The sequence below is a fragment of the Lissotriton vulgaris genome, chromosome 7 (assembly GCF_964263255.1).
Source record: "Lissotriton vulgaris chromosome 7, aLisVul1.2, whole genome shotgun sequence".
Classification (NCBI taxonomy): Eukaryota; Metazoa; Chordata; class Amphibia; order Caudata; family Salamandridae; genus Lissotriton; species Lissotriton vulgaris.
In genome coordinates, this window is record NC_141695.1 from 1,759,641,366 (window position 1) to 1,759,663,019 (window position 21,654).

General features: G+C 46.9%; 1 protein-coding gene across 2 annotated transcripts in view; it reads left to right on the plus strand.

The window, feature by feature from the left end:
* Positions 1–21,654, plus strand: part of LOC147706602 (poliovirus receptor-like) — a 785,245-nt gene that overhangs the window by 722,093 nt on the left and 41,498 nt on the right. For both annotated transcript variants that reach the window (XM_086933091.1, XM_086933092.1), the window contains exons 8-9: positions 4,807–4,968; positions 5,072–5,160. In XM_086933091.1, the coding sequence (XP_086789217.1) occupies positions 4,807–4,968; positions 5,072–5,160 (251 nt within the window). The remainder of the gene's footprint in view (positions 1–4,806; positions 4,969–5,071; positions 5,161–21,654) is intronic.

The window sequence follows — 21,654 nt, forward strand, 5'->3', positions numbered from 1 at the left end:
CCTGTTGTCTTCATCCTTGTATGTGGATTGGTCACTAATGCCTGGCCATGGTAGATGCTGGGAAATGTACTCCAACTGGCTATTGCGCGACATATTGACTTACTTCTAAAGGATGCATGTTATGGATTTACTATGTGTCTCATAGCCATTATCATAATGATCCAGGCTGGTCCATTAGTTATGGTGGATGCTGCAGTCATCACAAGAGAATCCAATAGGATTCTGACAATGATAATATTACACAGACTGTGTTCCTCTTCCTAGCAGGAACACAGTGGTTTTGATGTTGACAGATGGTAAAGACTTATTAAAGTTATATTTACCAACAGATCTGGTCAGACAACTTATCTACTTCAGGATTAACCCTTCGTTAAAAAAAACTCTAAATATTTGGAGAAGGAGACTTGCTAATGATGGAGAATCCAGATGTGTGGGGTGAAGATGAACAATATGTGCGAGGATGTAAAAGGAGCTATTGCTGGACAAGGAGTAATGTCTATGTTTGATGTTGGTTTAAAAAGTATTGTCACAGTATTTGCCAGTGCCATGAGCATATGAGGATGTTCTCCTGCACAAATGTGAAGGAAGAGAGGAAGTAGTTGCTTTTGATAGTCGTTCTTTGTCTAGCATGGTTAGGAGTTAATTGGTAATTGAACAGGAAGCATTAGCATCTTTCAGATAAACTGAGTATTTCTGCAGCTAGAGTTGGGGTTTGAAAGTGATTTTGAAAACTGATCATAATCCAATACTCAAAGTTTTGATGTTGGTAGGACTAGCAGCCAAGATGAAATGTTACTAATGCAGCATCGAGAATGGTCCCGGATGAAAGAACTGTATCACTGACTGCCTCACTGTCAGGAGGTGCTTATGAGATTCAGGAGGGAGAGGTGGTAGCAAATGTTTATCATACTATGGAGGGTGTTGAAAGTACTGTGTTCAGGGAGCATTGGATGATAACTATGAATTATGGCAATGGTTTGAAAGCTCACAGGCAGGTCACTCTCCACGCTGCTGCATGGCTCTGCCGGCATTGTTTTCCCTAAACTTGTATTTTTCCCCTGTGCCTAACTTGCTTTCTTACCCAGACTTGTTTTTATTCCCCTGTGCCTGTACTTGCTTTCTTGCCCAGACTTGTTTTTATTCCCCTGTGCCTGTACATGCATTCTTGCCCAGACTTGTTTTTATTCCCCTGTGTCTGTACTTGCTTTCTTGCCAGGCTTGTTTTTATTCCCCTGTGCTTGTACTTGCTTTCTTGCCTAAACTTGTTTGTCCTTCCTGTGCCCAGTTCTCCTGCGGCCCGCCCATTTTTCCCACTGCTGCGTCCCTGCGGCCCACCCCCCTGCAATCCCATTCTCCGCCCCGTTCCCACCTCCCAGATGCTCCTCCCTCCCACATCCCCTCATATGGAGGCCGCACAGCAGACGTGCGCAGCAGGCGCGCCTAAGGCAAGCCTGTCTGCGCCCGTCCGCCCCTGGACCGTGCCCAGCACCAGGACCCCTGTACCCCGCAAACGCCATGAGGCCCGACACCGCTACGATGCCAGAACCCGTCACGCACTCAACACCGGACGATCACAGACCTGCTTCCTGGCCGCCCCGAAGCGCACCCACGGGGCTTTCACCTGCCGGAACTGCAGCTTCACAAGCCTCCGCCCCACCATGCTGCCGACCAGAAAAGAACCCAACCACCTCAGATGCATCCTTCTCAACACCCGCTCCGCCCGCAAACACGCTGTTGAAGTCTGGGACCTGCTAGACTCAACTTCCCCAGATGTTACCTTCCTGACGGAGACCTGGCTTACCCCGCCTCGGCACCCGACATAGCCATAGCTGTTCCGGAAGGCTACAAGATCACCCGCAGGGACCGCACCAACGGAGCAGGAGGAGGAATTGCCATCATCCACAGGAAGACTCTCATCTCGACCAACACCGACGACACCCTCAGCACCACCGAGCACCTGCACTTCCAGATCCACACCGACCCCAACATCACCCTCATAGGAACCCTCATCTACAGACCCCTCCGGACCCCGACCACAGTTCAGCGACTCCATCGCCGACTTCATCAGCAAACTCGCCCTCGCCTCCCGGACAACATCCTCCTCGGGGACCTGAACTTCCACGTCGAGAACAACAACAACACCAACTCCACCACTCTGATCGACAACCTAGCCAACCTCGGATTCAGACAACTCGTCACAACACCCACACACTCCGCCGGTCACACGCTTGACCACATCTTCTCTGCAAGCCCCCACGTCTCCTTCAACCACACAACCGAACTCCACTGGACCAACCATCGCTGCATCCACTTCACCTTCAAGAAACCCACCATGCACCACCGCACCCAACAGATGCCTCGTCGCTGCTGGAGCAAAGTCACCGAAGACCAGCTAACCACCACCTTTGCCCAGAGCCCACCCGCCGACCCCACCGACCCCATTACCACCGCCCGCAACCTCAGACAGTGGATCAATGACTGCGCCAACACCCTCACCCTGATCAAGAAACCCTCCAACAGTCACACCAACAGGAAAGAAAGCTGGTTCACTGAAGACCTCCGGGCTTCCAAGCAAACCTGCCAAAAGCTGGAGAAGATCTGGCTCTGTGAACGAACACCGGACAGCCACGCAGCCCACAAGATCGCCACCTGCAGACACCATCACCTCATCAGATCTGCCAAAAGGGCCTCCTTCAAACACCGCCTAGACAACAATGCGCACAACAGAAAAGAGCTCTTCAACATCATGAAGGAACTCTCCAACCCCAGCTCCAAAACCAAAGACGTTCCACCCTTTCAAGACCTGTGCGGCTCGCTGTCCACCTTCTTCCACCGCAAGATCGCAGACATCCATGACAGCTTCAACGCCACGACCGCCCGACAACCACTGAGACCTCTGCCCCCCACAAACACCATCTGCACCAACCGCCTGCTCTCCTGGATCAACATCAACGACGACGACACCATCACGATCATGAACACCATCGCCTCCAGATCTCCGTCAGACCCATGGCCACACCACATCTTGAATGTTCGCACCCCATCTCCGGAAAGTCATCAACACCTCCTTCAAAACAGCAACCTTCCCGGAGAGCTGGAAGCACGCCGAGATTAACGACTTACTCAAGAAACCCAAGGCGGACCCCAAGGACCTCAAGAACTTCCAGGCCATCTCCCTGCTCCCGTTCCTGGGAAAGGTCATCGAGAAGACCGTCAATGAACAACTGCCCCGCTACCTCGAGGAGAACAACATCCTGGACCCTTCCCAGTCCGGGTTCCGCAGCAACCACAGGACAGAGACTGCCCTCATCGCCGCCACCGATGACATCAAGTCCCTGCTGGACAATGGAGAAACGGCGGCCCTCATCCTCCTGGACCTGTCAGCTGGCTTCGACACGGTCTGCCACCACACACTACGAACACGCCTCCACAACGCCGGAATACAAGAGAAGGCCCTGGACTGGACCATCTCCTTTCTCTCCGGCAGAACACAGAGCGTCCGCCTTCCCACTTCCGCTCTGAAGCCACAAAGGTCATCTGCTGTGTACCCCAGGGCTCATCCTCAGCCCAACTCTGTTTAACATTTACATGGCATCGCTCGCCCCCACGTCACACGTCTGCATGACCTCAACATCATCTCCTGCGCCGATGACACCCAGCTGATCCTCTCCCTCACTAAGGACCCCCACACCGCCAAAACCAACCTTCACGAAGGAATGAAGGCCATTTCTAAATAAATGAGGAACAGCCGACTGAAGCTGAATTCGGACAAGACGGAAGTCCTCATCCTCGGATCCACCCCTTCGGCCTGGGACGACTCCTGGTGGCCGTCTGCACTGGGAACCGCTCCAACACTCACCAACCACGCAGGCAACCTAGTGGTCATCCTAGACTCCACCCTCTCCATGACTAAACAGGTCAACGCCGTCTCCTCCTCCTGCTTCAACACCCTCCACATGCTCCGCAGGATCTACAAGTGGATCCCCACTGAAACAAGAAGAACGGTCACCAAGGCCTTCGTCAGCAGCAGGTTGGACTACGGAAACGCCCTCTACGCAGGAGCCTCGGCCAAACTCTTGAGACGACTCCAGCGCTTCCAGAACACCTCTGCACGCCTGATCCTCAACATGCCTTGCCGCAGCCACATCACACCCCACCAGAGAGACCTGCACTGGCTCCCAGTCAACAAGAGGATAACCTTCAAGCTCCTCACCCACGCACACAAGGCACTCCACAACACCGGAACAACATACCTCAACAGATGACTCAGCTTCTACACCCCCACCAGCCAGCTCCGCCATGCCGACCTCGCCCTCGCCACAGTCCCCCTCTTCTGAAGAGCCACCTCCGTCAGCAGATCATTCTCCCACCTCACCGCCAAGACCTGGAACACCCTCCCCATCCACCTATGGCAGACCCAAGACCTGCTGACCTTCAGAAAACTCCTCAAGACCTAGCTTTTCGAGCAGTAGCAGCATTCCCCACCCCAGTGCCTTGAGACCCTCATGGGTGAGTAGCGCGCTTTACAAATGATATGATTGATTGATTGATTGGTTGATTGAAAGCAGTGGTTGAGTTCATAGAGAAAGGGTCTTTAAGCAATACTACTATTTCAGAATGTGCACAACCTTCTTACAACATTTTGGAATCATTAATGGGTATGTGATGAGGCAATCAAGCCCTAGGACTTAGTGAAATGACATCATTGGCCAGCACCTCCACTCTAAAAATTGTTACAGCCCCACTGCATGTTCTTAGACAGAGTGTATATAATCAAGACATTCACTGGCTGCTTTCATTCTGCAGAGACGGACCTCCCTCCCACGGGCAGACCTTGCCCCACCCCTGGCTCCTCCTGGCAGACCACCCTGGGCGTGGCCTGTGGCGTTCTCCTGGTTGCTGTAGTCATTGTGACAGTGATGGCGGTTCATTATGAGAGACGTCTGAAACAGAAGGACACACACAAAGGTAAAATCCCATAACAGGGCCCTTATTTTATCTCTCTGTATTACATACTCTATACTCTGCATATGCGACACAACAGTAATGCTTCCATCACTCTTTGCCTCAGATGAAAATGTGTCCCAGAATCCCAGCGTTATCGCACACGCTGATACCCAATATGAGAACATGAGACGAGGGCGCGAGGGACAGTCCGCAGTGAGTAGCAGCCAGTGATGAAGTCATGTAAATAATGCCTCATAATAACACACCCAGGATATTCATATTGTTTTCAGTTTTAATTTTCATTCTGCATGGAACAAAGCGCATAGGCCTTCCACTCTGTTAAGAAAGAGATTAGATTGGGGGGTTGGTTGGAGCCTGAATACATACTAGACAGTGTGCTCTATTTTGCAGGTAAACTGCCTCTAACCCTCTGGAGTGACCCTGAGGTGTCCTGCTGTGACAGTCTGAGAGTGACTACTGTCAGCTGAAGATGCTGCAGGAATATCTTTAGTACATTTCATGTTAGTAAATGTAGATGAGCTCCCTGCACTGGGCCAGAGGGCGTGACCCCTGCCTGGCTCTTAAGTCTACATGACGCTGGCATTACAACTCCCTACATATGTTGTCAGAGCCCACATCTCCATCATATAATGTGTGTTGGGGAGAGTCGTTCCTATCACTTTAAGAAAGGAACAAACACTTCTTTTAAAGTCTGTCCCTCTTTTCATGGCAGAGCAAGGACTGCTGCACATGTTGGCAGATTGTAAACTGGAAATAGTTTATTGGATTTGCCTCCACCGTGGATTGACTTAGCACAGCAAACCAATCCTGGAAAGAAAGGAGTCCCCACCAAGGGAACATCCTCCAATTAACACAGCTCCAAATTGAATGATTAGTTTTCCAAAGTGGGTGATAATTTGGGGGGAATTTGAGTTCTATCTAAGTAAGAAGTTCACAGTGTTCTTTGGTCAAAGTTTACTAGATAATAATCCTGGTCTCACCCCCTAAAGTAATGGCAAAGAGAAGCCAGGCTAAATGGCTGGATTGCTTATATTTGATGCCCGTTTTAAAAAAAAATAGATTTATTGGAAAAAAGAAGCTATTTTTTTAACTAGTTTGGTCTATTGGACTTCTTGAGTTGCGCACCCCCATTCATCACAATATCTTTTGATCTGGAGCACAGTGACGCCACTCAACGGCTGGCGCAGGGGCAGCTTGCACAGCAAACTTACGTGGCACGGGGTGGGCATAGGAGGTCCGCCGTAGTTGCTTTTGAAAATTTAAATGTAGAGGAAATATGAAAATTATGTAGCAGTACTGAAACAGTTTGAAATTCAAAACAAAACAAAAAAAATCCCACACCTAAGTATTCAAAATTAAGAAAAATGTATTAAGTAAAATGACAAAAAAAATATAAAAAATGGAAATATATAGGTTATATAGGTTAGAATTTTCAGGTCAAATAGCACCAGGAAACACTACAGCATCCATAGCTGCCCTAGACCGGGACCTAGGCTCAAGTTGATGACACCTGTGATGATGCTCCACCGCTAGACCTGAGTGGAGCTAATAGAGTTGAGCTAGGCGAAACTCCGTGCAGTGCCCGAAATACTTCACCGCGCTCCTCGGAGTTCCCCAAGCTGAGGAGTGCGGTAAGTTGTGCTGATTTTTTGAGCTGAGAGTTTGTCCCGAACTTTAACCCCTTCGATGCTCATGACAGAACGGTTCCGTCATGAGCATCGGTTGAGCTGTGCTCATGACGGAACCGTTCCGTCATGAGCCCGTTGGCTCATTAGAACCTTCAGCACAGCGCGAAAATTCGCGCCGCACTGAACGTGTGAACATCAGCATGAACAGCAAAACATGCAGCTTAAGAGGGCTTTCTGCCACTTGAGTAGATGGGCTACTTGAGTGGCAACTTCTTCAACGCGAGCGGCAGGTTTCTCAACACTAGCTGTAGAGAACAGCTACAACCGTGCCACGTTGGGAAATTACGCAGGGAGGTGGTCTGGCATAGGATTTTTCTCACTCATGCTCACCAACTTAACATTGGGGAGCTGTGCGAGAGGAAAAACTCCATGCCGCTTTGCCAGGTTTTTCAGAACTCCACTGGTATAGCGGAATTCATTGCCCATGCCTATGCCCCTCTCCTGACCCCAGCGAAAAATCTACGGAATGCATATGGGTTCTCTGAAAGCTTGCCAATGCCCCTCATGCCCAGCTGTTTGACCAGTCAAAATAGCGGCAAACTGCGAGATGCAATTTGCGAGTCACTAATTGGTGCCTACAAATGAAAGAGAACACATGATTGCAATTCGCTAATGATTTGCATCGATATATTTTTTCACGCCTATTTGCAAGTTGGTAAGCGCTCACAAATAGCAAAGCCCTCAAAAACTCCCATTTTGCACATGCAAATAGCACTGCTTAAACAAGCCCATATCCTGCTTGGAAATTGCGAATCCGAAAAAAAATATGGAAAACACTTCCTGATTGAGCTGAAGGACCCCAAAACAGGAAGTGTTTTCCAAGGATACTCTTGAGCAAAATCCCTAGCACATGGTCAGGTGCAGCAGCACAGTTCAGCGACAAGAGTGGCTAAGAGTGGCTGATGAAGCTCAAGTTCTCAGAGAAGGAGCTTGAAATAAATATAGAGAAATGCTGCAATCACCATGAGGAGCTATTTGGTAGTGTCTCACACCATGTGCCAGAGGCTGCAAATGAAAGATCTGGCGTGGAATGTAGCAGCGCATCAAAGCCCTTGGTGTGACACACAGGTTTCTGGATTATATGAAGAAGCGTCCTGCACTCCAGGGCCCAGGAGAGGGTGGCGGCACGTCTGAAAGAGGCACCACGGACCAGAGGGGGGCCATCCCCTGAATCCAAACCATCTGCAGCAGAGGCAATGGTGGAAAGTACCCTGGAGAGGGCTGCTGTTGTGGGATTTGGCAGCCTTGACACGTCATAGCCAGCACCAGACCCTGGTGAATGTTTAAGTAATGCGTAAATTCCCCACTAAAGCCGTTTCCGCGCAGCATACTAATCATCCACAACAAAACATCGATTGCCGCAAAACAATCAATACAAATGGTGCACCATGGGAGATGTAATCAGTGACACATACAGTGTAGTGAAGGAATGAACTGAGCTGATAAACATTGCAACACCACTGAGATAGTGACTCAAAAATTTCAATTTTCTCCTTCCATCTTTTGCCACATAGACATACCACAGGGAGGAGAGCACAGTGCAGAGGACACAGAGGGTGGCCGGATCATGAGCAGATGGAGGAAGGGCAGGATGTGGGAGAAACAAGTGGACCAAGTGATTCAGAAGTCCCAGCCACAGATGCAGCAATAAAATCCCAGGCTGCAGGCAGTGTGACACAGGCCTGATGTCAGTGAGCTCCATCCAGATGCACTCTGGCTACCAGGATGCAGCGAGTGCAACAAACCCAGCAGTCCATACGGTGTCTGCAATGTCAGTCGCCTGATGGAGCAGCCAGTCAGGTCTTGTTTGGAGGCCTGGATGTTGAAAATAAAGCACCTGTAACAAAAGGCACAGAGGCAAATGCATTTGAGCCTGATGCAGGGCTTCGGCAACATCACAGACAAAATGACTAAAAATCAGTGCAGGCTTGAAGCAAAATTCGATGCCCTCACAAATAAAATTCGGGTCAAGCCAAAGAATGGGCGGAAGAGAGGGCGCAGCACAGGTGCATGGAGCACAGCAGGGGCCACAAATTGGACCCTTCGAGCAGGGCCAATGAGAGGCTTGCCCATGCGACGAGCCAACACACCAAGTGCACCCTGGGGCTCCAGGTCAAGTCAAGTCAAGTTTATTTCCTGCATAGTACCTTAAACCATTGCAATATTAGTACATAAAATACCAAAATTAGAACATAAAAACATCTGTGTATTTTAAATTTCCACAAGGTAAAAGCGAGTACCTCCATTTTCACTCCTTTTTTTATTTTTTTTTAATTATGAATAGCAATCTTCAAATAAAACCTATTGTTGAATGACTCTTTGGAAATTAAACAAACGTATAATTTTGTTCATGGTATATGTCCTTGTGTAGCTAGCTATATGTTGCAGTTCTGTTTTTCTTCTGACCAGCCATAAGCTTCTTTCTGCAGGTCGTCTTGTTTATGTTTCTCAGAATTTCTCCACTTGTGGCAAGGGTTTTCTCTTTGCAGCTGGCAATATCTTCTTACAGTGGACCAGTTTGGGGCTTGCTCCTATCAAGATGTACCGCAGTGCCGCGGCCTGGTTCAATTTTTGCAAAGGTGGACAATTTTTGTTCAGCCAGCAAAAGGATTTTTACCAGTCTACAGTTTAGTTGTATATTTTCAGAGTTTAAACAGGCTAACACCGCTTGCCTCCTGGTGCGTATGCTTTCTGTTTGAATGGATATTTGAGAAACTGTTGCCGTGCTTGCTGCATTTCCTTGCATGAGCAGATAAGATGGACTTTGTCGTCTTGTTTGGTTTTGCACAACCTGCACAGCTCTGATGCTTGTGACCTTAACCATGGTGGAAAATGTTGAGCGCACGGAAAGATTCCCATCCTGTGTCTCAAAAAATTGATTTTTATGGACTTCGAGTAACTCTGATTAAAAAATGGTTGTGGGGCCAGTGATTTGTATGAATTAAGGGTCATCCAAGCGTGTGATCTATTTGCGAAGCTTGCTTTGTCCTCCACCAGAGAGATTTGTTTTAAGGTTTTCCAGACCAGTTTTTTGAAGTTGGTGTCGCTAATTTGCGCATCCCAGAGTTCTATAAGTTTGGTGTGTTCTAAGGCTAGCTTTTGGTAGATTCTGCCTTGGGATTGCTCCCTATGCTGTATATCCCTCACCACCCCTTGTTGTAAATATTTTTGTCCACCCTAAGCGTGGAAGGGTATTCTCAGATGTGAAACCCTTGCTCATTGCACCATCAGGATTCAAGCAAACCGGGCCGAAGACGGCTGTAATGCCAGAAACCGGTCCCCGGGAGCTTGTTTCCTTCCCAGTGTAAGAATTGGCTTTTGTAGTTTGGTTTGCCCTGTTCCCATCATGCACTGGGACAGGAACAGACTAATTTGCATACAGCCAGGTTCTGAAACTGGGATGGTGCAGTGATCTAAAAAACGGTGTTGGATCTAGCCCTGATCTCTTGACTGGGTGAGAGCTTTCTGCTTAATTTAGAGACTCTGTCCCTCACCACCCCTTGTTGTAAGTATATCCTGCCACAACATTCTGTCCATCAAATTGTTTTTTGTAATTTTCTCCCTGTAATGGCAGAGTTTCTGGCTTTATTTAGCAGTGATATAGATCATTAATCTTGCTCACATCTAGTATAGGTATTCTTAGCCTGTGTTGGCCCTTTTAAGCCCTTTTTTCCAGACCTAGAAGAGGATAGCTGCTTAATATGCCTTTATTCTTGACTTTAACCTGTCTATTGCCTATTGGCTTTGACATATTAGACACATTGGTATGGTTTATGTAGGTATTCTGCATCCCTTTCAGGCCTACAGGCCTAGAGCTAGAGGGACTCCATCTTGATGAAGCTGAGAGGCTTTTTAGGGTAAAGGCAATGTTTATAGTTAAGGCTGTTGTGCGCTAGAGGAAAATCCAGTTAGGACTGCTTCTTATCCGAGAAATGTGTTTTTCTCTTGGGCCCAGACGTAACAAGCAGATGGCCACTGCGGTTGCGTGGAAGCCTGGGAGCTGGCACAGGAATTCGGTAGGAGACAGCCCTCCGGTGGAAATTTCCATGAGGGGAGAGGAATCCATATTAGTGAGCTACAGGAGAGGAGGAGTGGTCAGTTCAGTTTGGAGTTCAGTCCAGCGTGGTGTGCAGTTCAGCGTGGTGCTCAGAACAGCTTGGAGCACAGAACAGCTGGGAGCTCAGTTCAGCTTGGAGCTCAGAACAGCTTGCAGAGAGAGAGAGGATGTCTGCTGGAGCTGCAGAATAGAGTGCAGTTCTTAAATGGAGAAAGAAGGCAGACGATTGCTGAAGATGAGGAGAGAGAAAGCAGTGCAGAGAGCATCAAAGAAGGCTGTCAGCTGGAGCAACTGAACCAGAGGCGTGGTGATGTGGTGAAGGAGGGAGAGACAGAGAGAGCCCTAATCCCACCAGAGGCAGAGAGAGAGCCCTAATCCCACCAGAGGCAGAGAGAGAAATCTTCCTTCTAATAGGTGAGGTAGTCTGAATTAGTTACACTTACAACACCTTAATCTTGTTCTTATTCCCTAGGATGTCTAACTAATCCTTTCCCTTTCAGCGGAGTGTTATGTTTAATCTTTTCTCTTTCAGCGGTGTGTTCTACCTATAGTCTTTGTCAGTCACAGATCTGTGTAAATGTTTATATTGTTGTAATAAAATAACCCCCCAGTTTGTAACAAACTGGCGTGTATCTCCTACTTTTGCTCAATCCAGGTAAATGAAGCTCCTAGGTAGTTACTAGGTACATGAATGGATGAGTAATCCCAATCAGGTAAGTGGTGATCACATAAATAGGGAGTGAGTGGACCTATGATGCCAAGAATAGGAGACACACGATATTAATTGGCTAACTCCTAATATTGTAGTAGCAGACCCTTAGTGAAGAGACTTCCCAATATATATATATATATATAGGTGTTCATAGGAATGTGGTCGTCGTTGATATACGGCGTTAGTGAGAACACTGGGGAGGATTACCAGTGCCGATACCCACAGGATTGTGGCTTGAATAGGTGAGAGCGCTAGGGGGTTGAACTAGCGTGTAGTTTTGCAGGATTGCAAACAGTTTGGAAAAGGGAGCATTGGGTTCTGCAGGCCCATGTGTAGACGCACCGGATTGTTTGTCATATCTGCCCTAGGGTAGAACGGTCTGGGTCAGGGTGGCCGCGAGACCAACTGATGTGAATATAAGTGTGGTGTAGGGTATGGATATCCCTAGTAATTAGTGAGTATTCTTAGTATCCCTATAGATTTAGTGGTGTTTTTAATAATATGAGCTTGTATATTGCGAGTTCCCCATCCTCAGGTAGGTACCAGGTGCCTGGATAGTTGGTCCTGAGGAGGGATGTGATTACGTTCTGGCTGGGTTGGAGGGGCCCCTAGGGGCTGATCCCACCTACTCAGAAAATCCAGCCATAACATCTGGCGTCACGAACTGCTTACCTATCCTGTGTGTCCTGGCCATGTGCTTAGATTGTTTCCCATGTGTTGTGTGGGAGTGCCCTGAGCGCCAGACGTAACATCTGGCGTCACGAACTGTTTACCTATCCTGTGTGTCCTGGCCATGTGCTTAGATTGTTTCCCATGTGTTCTGAGGGAGTGCCCTGAACGCCGGTTCCATCTGGCGTAATGTTGCAGTTTATGTAGCCTGTTAGACCTATGGGCTTGAACAGTTGCAGCGTGAGGAGATTGCATTACATCATGGCATTTGGTTTATTCAGGGTGGAAGGAATGGTTTTCATCTTGGTGTTTAAACTGTCAGAGTTGAAGGATGGCATTACATGAGGAAGCCAGTTACATCTTTGTGATGGTCCAATTGTATAAATGTGTGTAAAAAATGCTTTTAAATTGCCCATTAAATTGCTTGCTGCATCTGCTTATGCTGTGCAATGTGAAATGTGTTCATTGTAATATGATCTGTGGAGTTCTTTGAATATAGCTCCTTGTAAATATGACTTGTGAATAGCGCCATGTTAATGTGGCTTGTGAGGTGCATGTTCTCATGTTGATCTACTGTGTTCCTTGTGCATTGCGCCTTGGATATATTGTTTGTGAAAAGCTTGTCTTGTAAATATGGCTTGTGAATAGCGCCATATTATTGTGGCTTGTGAGGTGCATGTTCTCATGTTGATCTGCTGTGTTCCTTGTGCATTGCGCCTTGGATATATTGTTTGTGAAAAGTTTGTGTTGTAAATATGGCTTGTGAATAGCGCCATGTGGTCATGGCTTGGACAGGGCATGTTATCATGACGTTTGGCAGGAGAGAGCTGGATCTCTCTCGGGTGCTTGGGGATAACGTTTTTGAAAATATGTGTACGTTTTATCTGTAAACGTGAAGAAATGTGCTCATGACTTTCCCATGTATCCATGGACATTGGGGAATGATTGTGCTTGAGCTGCCAAAGGGTTAATATCTTGAGTTGAGATGGCAGTCTTTATTTTTAACATGCTGTCAACACGCATGGTTATCTGACCTGACTATAAAAGTCAGTGGATTATTTGATGGTTTGATTTTGACTTTTTTTTTTGATTCCTTGGTCTGCCTATGTGCTTTGTCAACTTCTTGACGGAAAGGTTACATCTTGTGCTTTGCAAAGGGTTCTGTTCATTTCACATTCTTTTTGGAATGCGTCTACGAATTTGTGTGGGTTTGCCTTGGAACTGTAAGTTATAAATCAACCAGTCGAATTGAATTAAGGGTTTGCGAGGAGAGAGCTGTGTTCTTTTAAAATGAGTGAAATGTTAAGGAGGTGGCCCGTTAGAATGCATGCTACGGGCTGTTTGCATTAATTATTTCTTTGAGGGTTTTCCATCCAGAAAGGAATGTGCTGGTTGCAATGATCACAGGTTGAGAATAATCAATCTTGCCCGACAGTGCATGGTAACATGTGCTTTTAATAGTGAAAGGCAACCGTGTGCCTTTGAAACAATATAAAATGTAACATTATTATTTTCCCATATGTAAAATACAATTTTTTTTTTTTATATATAAATGTGTCTATATGAAAAGTTTGCACTATTAATACACTGTAACGCATAATGACATGTTGCCCCTGGTTGAATTAAACACAATCTTGAAATGTATCTGCATTTTCTGTTGTTTTAAAATTATTTCTCTTTCAACAGCTGACAATGGTCCATGATAATTCGTTTTTTTTTTCCAATGCAGAATGTATAATTTTGTGTGCAAAACTTAGTTGCCCCTTTCTAAATAAGTGCCCATATTTTAAATGTCTTGCCTTTAGCTGAATTAGTTAGACAAAAGTCTTTTTAGAAACTGGAGCTTTTTAATTAGCAGTACACTGTAACTGAATTGTTGTTTTTTTTAAATGCTGGCTTTCTTTAGTACAATCAGGCCTGGGAACAAGCAAGGAATTTGTTTGTCGACCTTGGCAGACCAGCTGGTTTGTGCAGACGAGTTTTTTTTTTCTTCCCTCTGCAGGTTCCGATCACGTCCCTGTTCATTATGATTGGCTATAATCCAATTTTCTTCCGCGGACGGCTTGTTTATTTAAGGGCGGGGGACCTGGCTCTTCCTGGCTGTTGACGCAGGCGGCTTCATTGCCTGCTGATAAGGGACTCTTGCAGACTCTTGCCCTTGGAGTTAGTTAGTTGCAGTGGGCCTGGGCGGGCTTCTCTGACCAGGGAAATTGGAGGCTTGCAGTGCCCTGCTCCTGCTGTGAGATCATCATTTGGCAGTGATTCAAATTGCTTCACACTGTAGCCTGGCTCCCGCGTCTGAAGGGAGAAGGCTGGCTTAGAGAGGATTAGGGTATGTTAGGCCCCACTGCATGAACTTAAAAATTACATTTTGAATGTTTTTAATTAATTCGGATATTTTCTTTTCAATAATGAAAGGCACCCGGGGTGCTTTTTAAATGGAAAATTTTGTCATGCAAGATTAATGATACTTGTTTTCTTGTCTCTAGGATTGCTGGGTTGTGGTTGTGCGTGGCCCCTCCCCCTTCCACTTCCTTTATTGTTTTAGTTTTTTACTTTCATGTTTTTATTTTAGTTTATTATTTTTGGATGATGGAACCAGACCAGACCAGACCGGAAGGGTGATGGATGGCCGCATCGGAGGAAGTGTCCGGATACCGAAGATGCAGGGTGGTGGCCTACACTGATCAACAAAATTGACTATGCAGGGCGGTGGCCTACACTGATCAACAAAATTGACTTTTTTTTTTCCAAATGGACTTGGTCACATAATTCCTTGGCCTGTATTTTTCTTGACATCACTACGAGCAGGCCCCACTTTTAAGAAAAAACACAAACATGTTTTATTTGTGACAGAATTACACAAGGATTTGATTGCGTAATCCCTTGGCCTGCATTATTCCCATGTTTTTAATTATTACAAGCAGGCCCCACTTTTAAAGCAAAAACATGTCACCTATTATAGTTTTCCTGTTTTCTTCAAAACAGTTTTTGCCAATGAAGGACTTTTTTTTTTTTTTTTTGAATGGTGCTGCACACATGTGTTCCACAGTATGATGTAAAATTGCTGTTTTAGGCTTGGTGTTACACCAGCTATCTTGTAGAAATGGGGTTGTTTTTTACTGTTCCTACATTTTCACCTTGATTGATCAAAGGGTGGTTACCTTACACTTTGGATTGTTCTGGGAGGTGTGTCTTTTAGTATGATTATGTATTAATGTTTGCCCAGACCTTGGAAACAGTTTGTCATGTCTACTTCTCAGATTTCACTTTAAATTGACAAATGTCAGTAGGTAGGCCTCATTTAGGCCCATTGTTATTTTCGTCCCACAAACGAGCCCCTACACCAATAGATTTCATGAGTCATCATTAGCTTAAGTTGCCTATAGTAGGTAGGGCTCATTTAGGCCCTTTGTTGTTTTCTCATTAGAAGTTGAAACACATTTAGTTCTTAAGTTGACTATAGTAGGTAGGCCTCATTTAGGCTTAAGTTGTCCGAAGTAGGCCCCATTTAGGCCCCTTGCTGTTTTCATTCAACACATAAGTCCCTACATCACTAGATTTCACCAGTTATCACTAGAAGTTGAGGATGCTTTGGTTAGTTTCTGTTGTTATCAGATCCAATCTCAGATATGTTTCAGCATTCAAGTCAAGGGTGCTTTGATTTGTTTTCAGTTGGTTGTTAGGTTTGTATTCCCTACAATTGAGTTTCAGGTGGAATTTCCTTAAGTTGTCATTCTTTTTAGAGAGTTTTTTAGGTTTTGATTTGTTGATAGATTGTGTTGATGTTTGTTTATCTGGATGTTATTGTTTATAAGATGCTCGCAAGATAAGGATCTAAGGGTGGAGTGTAATGGCAGAGTTTTTGGCTTTATTTAGCAGTGATATAGATCATTAATCTTGCTCACATCTAGTATAGGTATTCTTAGCCTGTGTTGGCCCTTTTAAGCCCTTTTTTCCAGACCTAGAAGAGGATAGCTGCTTAATATGCCTTTATTCTTGACTTTAACCTGTCTATTGCCTATTGGCTTTGACATATTAGACACATTGGTATGGTTTATGTAGGTATTCTGCATCCCTTTCAGGCCTACAGGCCTAGAGCTAGAGGGACTCCATCTTGATGAAGCTGAGAGGCTTTTTAGGGTAAAGGCAATGTTTATAGTTAAGGCTGTTGTGCGCTAGAGGAAAATCCAGTTAGGACTGCTTCTTATCCGAGAAATGTGTTTTTCTCTTGGGCCCAGACGTAACAAGCAGATGGCCACTGCGGTTGCGTGGAAGCCTGGGAGCTGGCACAGGAATTCGGTAGGAGACAGCCCTCCGGTGGAAATTTCCATGAGGGGAGAGGAATCCATATTAGTGAGCTACAGGAGAGGAGGAGTGGTCAGTTCAGTTTGGAGTTCAGTCCAGCGTGGTGTGCAGTTCAGCGTGGTGCTCAGAACAGCTTGGAGCACAGAACAGCTGGGAGCTCAGTTCAGCTTGGAGCTCAGAACAGCTTGCAGAGAGAGAGAGGATGTCTGCTGGAGCTGCAGAATAGAGTGCAGTTCTTAAATGGAGAAAGAAGGCAGACGATTGCTGAAGATGAGGAGAGAGAAAGCAGTGCAGAGAGCATCAAAGAAGGCTGTCAGCTGGAGCAACTGAACCAGAGGCGTGGTGATGTGGTGAAGGAGGGAGAGACAGAGAGAGCCCTAATCCCACCAGAGGCAGAGAGAGAGCCCTAATCCCACCAGAGGCAGAGAGAGAAATCTTCCTTCTAATAGGTGAGGTAGTCTGAATTAGTTACACTTACAACACCTTAATCTTGTTCTTATTCCCTAGGATGTCTAACTAATCCTTTCCCTTTCAGCGGAGTGTTATGTTTAATCTTTTCTCTTTCAGCGGTGTGTTCTACCTATAGTCTTTGTCAGTCACAGATCTGTGTAAATGTTTATATTGTTGTAATAAAATAACCCCCCAGTTTGTAACAAACTGGCGTGTATCTCCTACTTTTGCTCAATCCAGGTAAATGAAGCTCCTAGGTAGTTACTAGGTACATGAATGGATGAGTAATCCCAATCAGGTAAGTGGTGATCACATAAATAGGGAGTGAGTGGACCTATGATGCCAAGAATAGGAGACACACGATATTAATTGGCTAACTCCTAATATTGTAGTAGCAGACCCTTAGTGAAGAGACTTCCCAATATATATATATATATAGGTGTTCATAGGAATGTGGTCGTCGTTGATATACGGCGTTAGTGAGAACACTGGGGAGGATTACCAGTGCCGATACCCACAGGATTGTGGCTTGAATAAGTGAGAGCGCTAGGGGGTTGAACTAGCGTGTAGTTTTGCAGGATTGCAAACAGTTTGGAAAAGGGAGCATTGGGTTCTGCAGGCCCATGTGTAGACGCACCGGATTGTGTGTCATATCTGCCCTAGGGTAGAACGGTCTGGGTCAGGGTGGCCGCGAGACCAACTGATGTGAATATAAGTGTGGTGTAGGGTATGGATATCCCTAGTAATTAGTGAGTATTCTTAGTATCCCTATAGATTTAGTGGTGTTTTTAATAATATGAGCTTGTATATTGCGAGTTCCCCATCCTCAGGTAGGTACCAGGTGCCTGGATAGTTGGTCCTGAGGAGGGATGTGATTACGTTCTGGCTGGGTTGGAGGGGCCCCTAGGGGCTGATCCCACCTACTCAGAAAATCCAGCCATAACACTCCCTGAGTGTACTGGGGTAGCTCAGACGTGGGTCCCAGAGTTTCCACACCACTGGAGTCAAGCTAGCCGGGTTGATGAGAGGTGTTACCTCGAAACCGGTCCGGTCCTCGGATGATTGATTCCGGTCTGGGAAAGATATGGCTGTTGTAGTTCGGACTGGACTGTTCCCATGGGGCACAGGGTCAGAGCTGATTTGCATAAAGCCATTATCTGACCCAGGGTGGTGTGGAGTGCAAAAAACGATGGATTCAGGCCCAGATCCTTGTACTGGGGTGAATGTAAGACATTGATCTACATTCTGTCCATCAAATTGTTTTTTGTAATTTTCTCCCTGAGTGTACTGGGGTAGCTCAGACGTGGGTCCCAGAGCCTCCACACCACTGGAGTCAAGCTAGCCGGGCTGATGAGAGGTGTTACCTCGAAACCGGTCCGGTCCTCGGATGCTTGATTCCGGTCTGGGAAAGATATGGCTGTTGTAGTTCGGACTGGACTGTTCCCATGGGGCACAGGGTCAGAGCTGATTTGCATAAAGCCATTATCTGACCCAGGGTGGTGTGGAGTGCAAAAAACGATGGAATAGGCCCAGATCCTTGTACTTGGGTGAATGTAAGACATTGATCTACATTCTGTCCATCAAATTGTTTTTTTTAATTTTCTCCCTGAGTGTACTGGGGTAGCTCAGACGTGGGTCCCAGAGCCTCCACACCACTGGAGTCAAGCTAGCCGGGCTGATGAGAGGTGTTGCCTCGAAACCGGTCCGGTCCTCGGATGCTTAATTCCGGTCTGGGAAAGATATGGCTGTTGTAGTTCGGACTGGACTGTTCCCATGGGGCACAGGGTCAGAGCTGATTTGCATAAAGCCATTATCTGACCCAGGGTGGTGTGGAGTGCAAAAAACGATGGATTTAGGCCCAGATCCTTGTACTGGGGTGAATGTAAGACATTGATCTACATTCTGTCCATCAAATTGTTTTTTGTAATTTTCTCCCTGAGTGTACTGGGGTAGCTCAGACGTGGGTCCCAGAGCCTCCACACCACTGGAGTCAAGCTAGCCGGGCTGATGAGAGGTGTTACCTCGAAACCGGTCCGGTCCTTGGATGCTTGATTCCGGTCTGGGAAAGATATGGCTGTGTAGTTCGGACTGGACTGGTCCCATGGGGCACAGGGTCAGAGCTGATTTGCATAAAGCCATTATCTGACCCAGGGTGGTGTGGAGTGCAAAAAAACGATGAATTTAGGCCCAGATCCTTGTACTGGGGTGAATGTAAGACATTGATCTACATTCTGTCCATCAAATTGTTTTTTGTAATTTTCTCCCTGAGTGTACTGGGGTAGCTCAGACGTGGGTCCCAGAGCCTCCACACCACTGGAGTCAAGCTAGCCGGGCTGATGAGAGGTGTTACCTCGAAACCGGTCCGGTCCTCGGATGCTTGATTCCGGTCTGGGAAAGATATGGCTGTTGTAGTTCGGACTGGACTGTTCCCATGGGGCACAGGGTCAGAGCTGATTTGCATAAAGCCATTATCTGACCCAGGGTGGTGTGGAGTGCAAAAAACGATGGATTTAGGCCCAGATCCTTGTACTGGGGTGAATGTAAGACATTGATCTACATTCTGTCCATCAAATTGTTTTTTGTAATTTTCTCCCTGAGTGTACTGGGGTAGCTCAGACGTGGGTCCCAGAGCCTCCACACCACTGGAGTCAAGCTAGCCGGGCTGATGAGAGGTGTTACCTCGAAACCGGTCCGGTCCTCGAATGCTTGATCTCGTTCTGGGAAGGACATGGCTGTTGTAGTTCGGACTGGACTGTTCCCATGGGGCACAGGGTCAGAGCTGATTTGCATAAAGCCATTATCTAACCCAGGGTGGTGTGGAGTGCAAAAAACGATGGATTTAGGCTCAGATCCTTGTACTGTGGTGAATGTAAGACATTGATCTACATTCTGTCCATCAAATTGTTTTTTGTAAGTATATCCTGCCACAGCAGATGGTTTAACGTGTTTGTGGTGGCACTTCTGATCCTGTACAAACAGATGATATAAGTGCCATATCTGGCTAGATCTTGTCGTTGGAGTCCAAACTCCAGCTTTATTTGAGCAGGGGATGTATAGGGCGGGAGGCTGAACATAATTCTATAGGCTTTAATCTGAGTATTGTCCAGGTCCCTTGCATCTCTGCCCCGCATAACCTTGCTGCCGTAAGCGATGGATGGAAGTAGTTTAGCCTGAGCTACCTTCATAAGCTGAGTCAGGGTAGGCCCCATCAACTTGTTTGCGAGGTTTTTGAGCGTTAGGGCGATCAGTAGGCCTTTCCTTCTAACTTCGTCTTTCTGGCGCCAAAAAGACCCTTCCTTGTCGAATATAACTCCAAGGTACTTGTATTCCTGAACCGGGTCACGTTTTGTGCCTCCAAGGAGCCAGCTTTTCTGGAGGTTCTTTTTATTGTTTATTGACATTCTTCTTGTCTTGCTCAAAATCCCAGACTGCAGGCAGTGTGACACAGGCCTGATGTCAGTGAGCTCCATCCAGATGCACTCTGGCTACCAGGATGCAGCGAGTGCAACAAACCCAGCAGTCCATACGGTGTCCGCAATGTCGCCTGATGGAGCAGCCAGTCAGGTCTTGTTTGGAGGCCTGGATGTTGAAAATAAAGCACCTGTAACAAAAGACACAGAGGCAAATGCATTTAAGGCCGGTGCAGGGCTTCGGCAACATCACAGACAAAATGACTAAAAATCAGTGCAGGCTTGAAGCAAAATTCGATGCCCTCACAAACACAATTCGGGTCAAGCCAAAGAATGGGCGGAAGAGAGGGCGCAGCACAGGTGCATGGAGCACAGCAGGGGCCACAAATTGGACACTTCGAGCAGGGCCAATGAGAGGCTTGCCCATGCGACGAGCCAACACACCAAGTGCACCCTGGGGCTCCAGGTGGACATGAGCCGCTATAGTGGGAATGTTGCTCGTGGCCTTCAACATATTACTGCAGCAGTGGGAACGATACAAACCAACAGGATTGTCAGTTGTGGTGCTACAGCTACAGTAGTGATCTTCCTTGCAGTAGCCTGCACACAGTTTACCCCGCAGACGCCCTACTCTCAGCCGAGTTAGGTGCTGTGCTGAAGGAGACGTCTGTTTCACAACAGCGGCCATCTTAGGGGAATACAAGTCACAGCGCTCTAGCGCTTTTGGCACCAGTATAAAGGCAGGGAGCGCGTGGCATCGCAAGACTCTACTGTCCTCCTGAGGTTGAAAGCCGGGAGACATACTATATGTGTGGTAGCTTTCTTTTTTAAACACTTTGTTATTCTTGCTTTGCGCCGTATTTTAATTGTGATCTTCCTTGCAGTAGCCTGCACACAGTTTACCCCGCAGACGCCCTTCTCTCAGCCGAGAAGGAGACGTCTGTTTCACAACAGCGGCCATCTTAGGGGAATACAAGTCACAGTGCTCTAGCGCTTCAGGTGCCAGTATAAAGGCAGGGAGCGCGTGGCATCGCGAGACTCTACTGTCCTCCTGAGGCGGAAAACCGGGAGACATACTATATGTGTGGTAGCTTTATTTTTTAAAATACTTTGTTATTCTTGCTTTGCGCCGTATTTTAATTGTGATCTTCCTTGCAGTAGCCTGCACTCAGTTTACCCCGCAGACACCCTTCTCCCAGCCGAGTTAGGTGCTGTGCTGAAGGAGACGTCTGTTTCACAACAGCGGCCATCTTAGGGGAATACAAGTCACACTGCTCTAGCGCTTCAGGCGCCAGTATAAAGGCAGGGAGCGTGTGGCATCGCAAGACTCTACTGTCCTCCTGAGGCGGAAAGCCGGGAGACATACTATATGTGTGGTAGCTTTATTTTTTA